The 11,282-nt window shown below is 42.7% G+C and overlaps 1 protein-coding gene across 1 annotated transcript in view; it reads right to left on the minus strand.

Annotated features, from left to right (window-relative positions):
- The window catches only part of LOC131885935 (sodium/hydrogen exchanger 6-like), a 16,642-nt gene extending 8,356 nt beyond the window's left edge, over positions 1 to 8,286 (minus strand). Inside the window, exons 1-3 of the mRNA XM_059234143.1 lie at positions 7,168 to 8,286; positions 1,566 to 2,189; positions 1,320 to 1,493 (exon numbers count right to left, since the gene is read on the minus strand). Coding sequence (XP_059090126.1) covers positions 1,320 to 1,493; positions 1,566 to 2,189; positions 7,168 to 7,905 — 1,536 coding nt within the window. The 5' untranslated portion in view covers positions 7,906 to 8,286. The remainder of the gene's footprint in view (positions 1 to 1,319; positions 1,494 to 1,565; positions 2,190 to 7,167) is intronic.
- Between the last annotated feature and the right edge of the window lie 2,996 nt (positions 8,287 to 11,282).

The following is an 11,282-nucleotide window of genomic DNA, read 5'->3' on the forward strand; positions in this document are numbered from 1 at the left end:
ATCTTATCGGCAAAAAATGTTCATCTTGGGCGAGATTAGATCAAGAAAATAAGATAAAATGTTTTTTGATCGTGCATCATGCTTCAAAGCGGAAGAGCTGCAATAAGTTTCTTTATCCATAGAGCTCAATTATTGTCAATCTCTTCTATTTTGTTTTTTTTTGCTATTTGTGAATCTTGTGATTTGGTTTACCTCAAATGTGGGGGGAATACTTTTCGGAGAACAATGTCATTAACCAAAACATGTATGTTTTTGTGAATTTTATAGTGAAATTAACCCATACTTACATTTACTTAATGATTGGTACTTCTTCATTAAACACTCACTGACCATTTTAATCAATTGTTTAATTTGTGTTAGCCAACCCAAAATCTTTTGGTGGGCCAAAAATCTGTTTACAAACAAAAATTAGGCTAAATCTCATTTTGAATTGAGAAGCAATTAGAATAAATCATTTTGCATCCTTCATGTAAAGTAAACAGTGGAATTAGCTTTTTGGCTACAGCGTATTATTTTCATTCAACGGGAAAGTGATCCTATGAAAGAACATTGTTAACACCGCCAAATTTAGTTCACTTTCTTTTTTTCTTTTGCTTTTCTTCCCTTTTGGTCATGTTTTGAAATGATGAAGTGAAATAATGCTAGAAAAATGCTAAAATGCTAGACAAGATCTCACAATGCTTGGACTATGCTAATAATGCTAGTTTGGTGCTAAAAAACAGAACAATGCTAATAAAAAAATTGCAATGCTAGCGGCTTTGAATTAATGCTAATTTTCAAAAATTAGCATCGAAAAATGCTACCTGGTCAGCCTGCTTGAGACTTTGCTTTAAACACATTTTAGTAGTTGGGCAACAGGGTGCCGGGCTGATCGACTTCTCTTGCGTTACTCAGTTTCAACCAAAGCATACAGACGAGCCATCAACTCACTGGCTCCCTGAAGTCGGAACTTGGTTTTGAGAATCACGTAACTAAATGTGTTCAAAACCGATCCCACAGGTCTGTGGCCGATCCCCATCGCACACACCAGGCAGCCGCGAGGGAGGCAAAAAAATCTCAGAAATCGCGTGAGTGTCGCTTCTCTGACTAGCCCTCTAAGTTAGCCCTCTTCTGGTAAATGGTTACAACGAGAGGGCTAGTTGATTCGATATGTGCTTGGCTACGTCTTGTGCTTTGAGAGGGAATAACTTTTGATTCAGTCGCTCGATTAAGCTGAAAATTTAAGCACGAAAGCCAAATGTAAATCTTAAACCAGGCATCCCTCTCCATACTCCAGTGGTTCATGACCTACTTCAAAATTGTCCCTTTGAATGTTTTACCTGTAAGATTGATAACATGGGTGTTGTCAAACCACCCAGGAAAATCACCGTGATGATTGCAATCAAGCAAGTTGTCGTAAAGAACATTTGTCTGACAGGTGTGGCAGTGTTAGACACAGCCAAAGCAAAAGCCATGGCACCACGAAGACCGGAGAACCACATCATATGCTGATACTGAAACACAATGCCCAAAGACGATTAATAGTAATTTTTACATCTATTTACAAATTCCAACCATCAAAATACCTGCATAGGGATCTTTTGTTGTCTACCCAGATTCATGAGCATGCCCAAGGGGTAAATGTTGCAAGCTCTGGCTACAGCAATGGCAACAAATGCGCCCAGGATGAAAAATAGATTGAAATAGTGCTTGGAGAATGTGAACATGGACACGCCCAAATAGGAGAAGATGAAGTTCTCTGCCAGAAAGTTCAGTGTTTCGAAGAATTGTCGTGTTCTCAATTTGGACTCGTCGGATAAATTAGTGAAGGTGTAATGCGCTTGGAAGATGCCGCAGAACAACACGGCCACAATCCCTGACATGCCGCAAATCTCTGCGAACAAGTAGCTGCTGTAGCTCATGAGGGTAAAGAGTGACGTTTCCAAGAGGGTGTAATCACGGAGCTGGGTGAATTTGGTCACAATGGCGGTCAAGCATCCGATAAAAGCCCCAAGGCCGATGGAACCAAACACGGTGGTGAAGAACTTGAACAAGGTCAAGAGAAGGGCGTCTACCTCGAATAAATCACCACCATTCAAGGACACTTTGGCGTATTCTTCGATGGCACTACAGAGCACGATGGCGACGGCGTCGTTGAGCAAACTTTCCCCCAGTACTAATCCGTTCAGCATTGGATCCACGTGCAAATCCTTCAAAGGCGCAAAAGCAGAAAGAAAGAAGAAAAATCATTTGGTCAGTTAGCTTTTGTCTTTGCTAAAAACATGGCACTAGTGTAATACAAGAGTGCTGCCTTTAAGGAAATAATGGATGTAGAAAAAAAGGGATGTATATTGGCCTTAAATGCACTTTAGAATTGTAAGACTATCTTAATCGGCTAAATACTCTTGTTCCATGGTGGATCAAATCTGATGAAACAAAACTATACATCTCCTCGTAGACGTGGTATATTGATGTAATTCATAGCAAGCATGGCATTAGAGATGAGAGTAAACGTTGATTTATTGATTTGATTGGGATTACTAGTTTAGACTAGTCGTATTAGAATGTCGATTCTAGTCAATGTTAAATTTTCACCTTCAAAAATGAACCCCGGAATTAGTGTTCTCCTTTTTGAATGCATTCTAGCTTGTAAAACCCTCGAGATTTTTTGCTCATCAGTCATCACTTTTTATTCTGTGCTCTGAATTGACTGCAATGGAAAAAGTGTTCAAGTCATCTGTAAAACATGAACCAATTTGAGGCCAAATTCTATGAAACGTAACGTAACGTACATATGCAACCAAAGTATACATACAGTGCACTAATTTATTTTCTTTCATATTGAAATGCATGTCGAAAGCATTGCCATGAGAATCTCTTTACAAGGTACTATCAATGATGTACCCCTTTGGTACTCATACGTGATTTAGAATGGCGGAATTCACTGACTTCACCTAACTCTGCAATCCAGTTCTTTTTTCAACAAACTCATTCTCAATGTAGCCTTTAGATGTCACTTTTCAATACAGTGCACTTTGTAATACGATACAGGTGAAAAGATACTTCCATAGATTATATTAATTCCAGGAACTTCCGTTCATGTTATCTGAAGCAATGGGATTGTCGAGTATAAATCAGGGATGGGATTTTTATCTCACGCAAAGCTCGGGGTTAACTAAACCTTATTCCTTAACAAGGGATGTAGAACTTTTCAGGGCGTTGAACAGCGCACTCTGCCTCATCTAGGTGCGCACAATCAAACTTGAGAAGCTCAGAGCGTAGTCCAAGACTCTGGCATTTTAACCAATATTCAATATCATGCTTATGTAACGTTACATACGTCATAACGTAATAGGTAGTGCGAGTCTGGCAAAAGTCGAGTCCTCTGATTTTTTGACTGTTTGGCGGACTTGACAAGTCCTGCAAAAGACTCGAGTCCAGCAGAGGGCTTGAGTCTTTTACTACAGCCAGTTCTAGCAAAATTGCGAAATTCTAGGTAAAAATGAATATTTTTCTTGACGAGTCCGGACTTGAGTCCGGCCGATTTCTCCAAAATCGAGTAAAAGACTCGGACCAGCATTACAAATAGGTAGTTTTTGGGCGAGTCCGGTAAAAGTCAGACTTATACGAGTCCTTTGATTTTTTGACTTTTTGCCGGACTCCTCCAGTCAGGGGCAGATGACTCAAGTCTTTTACTGGAGTCATCTCGAGCAAAAAGATTCGTCTTGCGTAGTTCTAACAAAAATGAATGATTTTTTTGACAAGTCCGGACTCAAGCACTTTCTAAAATCCCCGAGTCCGGCCAATGTCTCCAAAATTGAGGTAAAGACTAAAGGGCACTCGGACTCTAGTCCGGACTCGCCCCAGATTTAGTAATAGGTATTCATTCTCAAGGCATTACTGGGTGCGCCATATTTTGGTGTACAATTGTTTGTAGCCCCAATAACCCCGTCAATGAGAGGTCTGGCTAATTTTCCTGTTTAAGACAAAGGTTGTACGTGTATGATCATTGCCAACCATTTTCGAGCAAATGCTGGGTCTCAATTGGAAAATAGACAAAACAGGCTCTTAAACAATCTCAATTGGATAAGAAGCTTCCATGTTAGGGCCCCTCCTTTTTATAATAGTCATTGCCCCTCTTTCCTTATGCTGGCGACACATGTGTGGCTCATTTACTCCATATTTAGCTCTGTTACTGCTAGTCTCTCTTCTTATGCTGACAATACAAAGTTAGTTTCTAGTAGGAATGGCCAAGATTCTACTAGCCTTGCAAAGGACCTAGAAAGAATCTACTCTTGGGTTAATGAAAGTACCTCAGCGGAATTTCATTCCCCTCTATTACCTTTGGGTCAACTTCTTTGAATACTCCCCCCTGTACGTAATGGAGGTAAAGATATTGAGCAGGTCTCATCTATGAAAGATTTAGGTGTAGTCCTCCAAAATAGTGGAAAGTTCGATGAGCATATCCAGTTGAAAGTGGGTAAAGCTTTTCAAACATGTGGTTGGATATATCGCACGTTTAAGTCCAGAGAAAGCATCAAGATGCTAACTCTGTACAAGTCGACTGTTCAGCCACATCTTAAATATTTGGACTCCAATGAGTTCAGCAGATTTACAAAAGGTCAAACAAGTCCAAAGATGTTTCACTACAAACATTCCAGGAATGAGAGAGCTCTCATATAGGGAGAGGCTAAAAAAGTTGGGACTGTTCAGTGTTCAGAGAAGGTACGAAAAGGAATCTGATACTATACGTCTTCAAAAGCATCCATAAACTTTGTCCCAACCCAGTATTTAGGGTCAATTCTAGTGAAGGCAGAGGCTTAATGTGCGTTTTGAGAGCACCTTCAAGCCCAGGAGAATCTAGGCTAGTTTGAACAATGAATTCCAATTCTCTTCTTTCTTGGGCTCCTTCATTGTTTAATTTGCTTCTCTCTAATATTTGTAGAGAATACTTAGGCCTTCTTGATCCGGTAACATCTTTCAAGTCAGACTTGGACAAATTTTTAGATAGCATTCCAGATCAACCCTACATTCAAGGACTAGCTCGGTCTGCCAACTCAAACTTGTTGGTAGACCAAATATTATCTAAAGTTTGAAAGGTAATAAATAGACGAATTAAAACCATTGGGGATTACACCCCGTGTAACTGATAGAAAAGCCCCTGAAAAACGAAACAAAAAAAAGGAAAAAACATGGAAGAACTGTGAATGTGAGGTTTTGGCCAAAATTGGCAAAAGGTCAAGGTTCTTTTGGGTTTGATAACACCAGATTTACATTAAGTACAAAATGTACTTAATTAGTCCTTTGACATTGAAGTCTTCTTTTTTTTTTTTTTTTTTTTTGCGGACTTCCTTACCGCTACCAGGATTGGAATCCCAGCAGTTCAAGACGAGAAGATTATTTATTATACTTTACTTTTATTTATATATATTATTTGATCGACCAACGAATTAGAATTGGCTGATCTGGCTAATCCTTGAATATAAGGTTGATCCGGAATTTTAGTCAAAAACTTGTCCAAGTCTGACTTAAATCTTGCTACTGGATCAACCCCTACATAAACCCTACGAATATTTGAGGGCAGCAAATTGAACAATGAAGGAGCCCGAGAAAGAAGAGACATTTGACATTATAAGTTTGCTTCACACTGAACATTTTAATCATTTTCTTTGGATATATTTAGGATCAAGGTCTAAATTGTTGCTTATGGAGCTATCAGTCCTTCGCATAAGATAAAAGTAAGTTTAACAAAAATACAGGTTTTGAAATTTCTAACCACTATTTTGAAAAATATCATCTTCAAAGTACACTCTGGTGGGAAAAGAAGATCACGATTTTTTTAGTAAGTTAGTAAAGCTTCACTTTTACTTGGATGTCAGAAATGATACAACCACTCCAAGTGTTAATTGAGGTACGTTCCCCCCTTAGCCATATACCTATGAAATACCGTGATATAATTTTCTAATCAGCAGTCAATAAACATGATCTGGGGGCTCCACACTTTGCAACTACATTGTACAATATCACGTTGTTACAATGGATCATGTTTATTGACTGATGTAGAAAATATTACCGCAGGCTTTTATAGGGAAATGACCAAGGAAACGAACTCCAATTGAATTGGAGTGCTTGGATCAAGAAGTGCTGAGAAATTTGCCTTTATATTAATTGAGAAGTTTCCCAGAATTGTGGGTGATATATTCATTGTGCCTCAAAGCTTTAGCAATAAGTTGGACAACGAATAATATCTGGATAAAACGTGGCATTTTAGCGCGCATTCTCTTAAGGCACTACATTCTCTTACTTCTGCATTTGTTTGCCCGCACCTAAACGAACCAGAGGGCGCTACATGCGCACAATGAAAATAACCAATGAACAAGAAAGATTTAACCTTGTACATTGCATGGAAACAATCCTGAAATTTCTCTGCTGGCCGAATTTTTCCACCGAACAATTGTGTTTGGATGTGATCATGTTAATCAAGAACTGTTCCATTTACTCCTGGAGTACTCTACGATTTACTTCACCTTGTTTTGGCTCCCTTTGTCGCACATGCTTCTATTTTCGTCCTAGATTTACGTAAAATTCATACGAGTCAAAAATCCATTTGTTGGTTGTTGTTGGCTATTTACTAAGAATAACATACTTAAAGGGTTTGGGACTATTTTCAAATAGGGCAATGAGCCTTGCGAAAAATGAAGGATGCTATTTCGGAAGTTATGCAAAAACGCCTTCACCTTCCTAAGTTGTAAATGTTCAAGTGTGTATAATTGAATCTGTCGAAACGAGACACGTATTTGACACCAGGAAAAGCTAACTGGAGCGTGCGCTCATTAGATGTTAAAAAACTAGCATTTTCCTTCTCTTCAATATTCATTATCACTCTCAATTTCAACCTCAGAAGTCCAAGACACTGAAGGCCCTAATTAGATCTAATCAGACGACCAAATTAAATATTTTATTATGTCGGTGTGTAAGTCGTTGCAGTCTGCTGAAGGTACTCTTTGTTTAAGGAACAGTCGGTCTCGTAAAGAGCCTCTTTCTTGCTTTTTGCCTCTCTTTCAAGTAAAGTGTAGTCACAATTGGAGTAAACAGGACACACATTTTCTCATTTCCGGTGAAGCGCACGTTCCCCTCTAACTGAGCATAAACTGTAAATGGGATGAACACAAAAAATCAATAGTATACCTGAAAAATGGCGAGTATGGTCACCGGATCCGTGGCCGAGACAATGGCTCCAAAGTAGAGAACGTCCAGGAACTTGAGAGGGATCTCCTGAATGAGTCGGCTCACTCCGTACATAACGAGTCCAATGACAAAGGTCGAGATAGTGGTGCCCACCAAGGCAAAGGCCATGATGGCACCCATGTTATCGAAGAAATGCTTCTTCCGCATGTTGTATCCGGCGTGAAAGATGATCGGCGGGAGCAGAACGTAGAAGAAGATCTCGGCGTTGAACGTGGCCTTCTGCTTGATGGGATCATTGGCATCCTCGCTATCCACTTGGCTCTTGAACTCATAAGTGTATGTTTTGGGTTGAGACACGTTCGGCAAGAGGACCGAGACCAAGAGCTGATTGGGCGGTCCTTCCATCTCGGTGAATTTGAACAGCTCGGCGGAATGGGCGTTGTCAATGAAGAGGCTGGATTCGGACCGTGGTGAACCGGTGAAGGATAGCAACAAGCCCACAATCAAGCCATAGATCACGGCCAATCCGGACTCGTGCAGGTAGGGCATTCGTCTGCGTTTGAAGGTCCACAAGGTCACAATGGTGAGGATGAGCAGACAAACGAAGAGGAGCAAGTCCAGACTGTCCACTTGATGGGCCATCCGTTTCCGCTCATCCACGGCCACATCAATGGCACTGCCCATGGCTTGGCCCATCCATGCAGATATCACCCAAGACAAACGTCCAAACTCAACCATATTGAAGTGATGAGAATGTTATTTTGGTGGGTGGCAGGAAAGCCCTACGAGAGATCACTTGTGCCCAAGCTGGAATGGAACACAAGGCCTCCTGGCTGCATGCACGGCTCGGCTTCAAAAAAGAAGGCCACCAACGAGACGAGAGCACGAAGCCCTCCTACTCTCCTTAACTTCATAATCTCGGAGGACGGAACAACAGGCACTACTGTTGTTATAACAAAAGCGAAACCGGCATCTACTACACACGAAGGACGATCTGTCTCAGGTAGCGTGCCACACTTTTATTAATCCTTACATAGTACATGAACGTACGGGACGCACTTGTTCATGAACCCTATGCGTTTGTATTGGCTTGCTCTGTAAAAGCAAAATATGACGTGAACTTGAATCCAGCTCACCCTCACAGATGCGTGCGCTTGATAGCGAAAGACTGTTGTTGTTGTTGTTGTTGTTGTTGGCAGGGCGTTGTTGGAACAAAACAGCATCCAAAGGCCCTTCCTGCTGTCTCTCTTTCTCTCTCTCTTTTTGGTGCGTGTTCTGTCAGTTTGAGTTCCAGAGCGGATTTTCTGAACGGTCTTAGCTTCCAGAGTCTGGCAAGGGCCTCCCGGCTTTCTCCTCTTTCGCACTCACCTCACGGATGGTGGTGGTTGTTGGTAGGGAAGTGGGCGGAGCTGACTTTCACGGTTTGGCAGCATCCGGGTTCGAGTTTTTTGAGGTTATAGTCCCACTAATTTGGTCTGAAGATGAGGCGCAGATCTAGTTGGCTTCTCACCCTGGAAATGGTTGCTCCCAAAATGGGAACATATATTGTGAAGGATGACTCCAATGAGTCGATTCATGATTTGAATAAGGATGGATTGTATATGAGGGGAAAATGAGAAGTCGAGCTATCTTGTAACATTCGGTTTATTCTTATTGTGGCGATTATTATTATCATCATTCTAAGTCCGTTTGATCATCTCAACAGAAGCAACAGCGGAGCAGCAGCAGCAGCAGCAACAACAATGGTAGCAATGTGGTTCTGGGATGTTTTCTAAGGAGTGGTGGTTGTGTTTTGGTTGGTGTTGGTTGTTGGTAGCAATAGCAATAATAATAATATTAATAATAATGATAATATCTGATCCGGGATCAAACAAGTGTATCATGATTCATGAACGATTATGAAGATGGAAGCATAATGTGATAACAATTGATTGGTACATCTATATACAGGGGTTGTTTGTTTGTTGCTCCGGCCAAGCACTCGGCAGCGTGATTGTTCTGAGATTTTGGGAGTTCCTCTTAAGTGGGTACGCGAGCCTTCTTGCTTTTAGTTGAGGGGACGAGCGAGCCTTGCCTGGTTTCAAGATCTTCCTTTTCAGACATGTTTGCGTTCCATTCTTCGAAATTATGGTTGATTGGGTTGTGAGGTGTGTCCGTGTGTGTCCGTTTTTGGGTGGGGACAGGGAAGGGGTGAAAGAAGGGAGGGCGAACATCCCCAGCAAAAGTTGTTCGCCTCCGATCCGTAGGGGTGGCACACCCACACCCGAATTCTGTTGGTTGGTTGGTTGGTTTGTTGATCAATCAATTAAATCACTGAAAGCGTCATCATCATTACTTATCTTTATCAATACAGTCTAAGCAGCCTTTCCAGTTGGTGAGTGCGTGGCAAAAAAAAAAAAGCTCAAGCATGTCAATTACTACGACGATGACCGACAACAACGTGTGTCTGTCCTTCATGCTTGTTGAACGTCTAGGTTCAAAGATCCTGGCAATATCACAGCAGTTTTTTTCTTTCTTTCATTTGTGTAGGAAGCGAGTCTCTGTCTCACGGTTGGTTGGTTTACTTGTTGTTGGTGTCACCATTGGCAGAATTCGCCGTGTCACTAGCATTATCAGTCGGATCACAGGGGTCTTCTTCCGAAGGATCAGCCGTCGAAGACGCTTTGGACGACGACAGATTCACTCCTCCCCCTGATTTCTCGTCGGGTTCGGAAGCTTGTTCTTTCATCAAACGCTCACGCTTCTTTTCCCGCAGCAGGACACGCTCTTCACTTGTTAGGCCTTTCCGGGCCTCGTCGTCAAGTTCACTCATGTCACGCTTGGTCGGAGGAGCCTCATCACTGACGTGACTTTCGGCCTTTTCTGAGAGGGTCTCATCCGAGGGAGGTGTGGTCTTTTTCTCGGCCAAGGCAGCCGCGACAGTTCCGGGTTTGGGTTTGTTCGAGCTTTTAGAAGATGATCCGACGCCATTCGAGAGATTCGAAGGAGAGCCACCTAAGCCGTAGAGTGCAGCCAGACTTGGGTCCATGGAGGCCAGGGATTTGGCATCAAGGCCAGCTAGAAGCTTGGGATCAAAGCCCAGCAATTTGGGATCTAGGCCGGCTAAGGCTTTGAGGTCCATTCCGGCAAAGGCTTTGGGATCCAGACCGGTCAAAAACTTGGGATCGAGTCCCCCGAAGAAAGATGCACCGGATGTTGAAGGTTGTTGACTCTTGGACGAATTACCGCTGGTACTCGGGGTCTTGGGGGAGTCCAAAGCGGCGAATAGTTTGGGATCGAGGCCGAGAGCCTTCGGGTCCATGCCGGCAAGAAGCTTGGGATCAAGCTTGCCTAATTGCTTGGGGTCGAGGCCGAACATTTTCGGATCAAAACCTTGAAGTGCCTTGGGATCAAAGCCCAAGAGTTTGGGATCGAGACCGGCAAACATCTTGGGATCGATGCCAGCAAACATTTTGGGGTCGATGCCGCCAAACATTTTGGGATCAAGACCAGCAAACATCTTGGGATCAAGACCGGCAAACATCTTGGGATCTAAGCCTAATAGTTTCGGGTCTAATCCAGCCATGAGCTTGGGATCGAGTCCATACATGGCAGCCATTTTGGGGTCGATACCCATTCCAGAGAGAACTTTAGGATCGATTCCAGGGAACATCTTTGGATCCAAAGTGGTTGAGGTAGTCTTGGTCTGCGCCCCCTTCGATGACGAAGATGAGAGGGAGGTAGCCTTTAAGGCAGCGGATGAAGATTGGCCTGACGTGGATGAGGAGGAGGAGGAGGAGGTGGTCGATTTGCTGTGTTCCAACAAGGAAGCCACGATCTTGGGATCCAGGCCCAAACTCTGAAGAGATTTGGAGTCTAATCCTTGCAGCATCTTGGGATCAAGGCCCAACAGTCGAGGGTCGAGGCCGCCCGAGGAGGAAGTGGGGGCCCATGAAGATGAGGTTGGCGCCCAAGATGACGAGGTCTTACTGGATGAACTGTAGGACATGTCGGGCATGCCAAACATCTTAGGATCTAAGCCCAACAGTTTTGGATCCATACCACCAAAAAGTAACTTCGGATCCATGCCCAAAAGCTTGGGATCAAGGCCGGCCATCATTCGTGGGTCTAACCCT

This window comes from Tigriopus californicus, chromosome 8, assembly GCF_007210705.1.
Source record: "Tigriopus californicus strain San Diego chromosome 8, Tcal_SD_v2.1, whole genome shotgun sequence".
Taxonomy (NCBI): Eukaryota; Metazoa; Arthropoda; class Copepoda; order Harpacticoida; family Harpacticidae; genus Tigriopus; species Tigriopus californicus.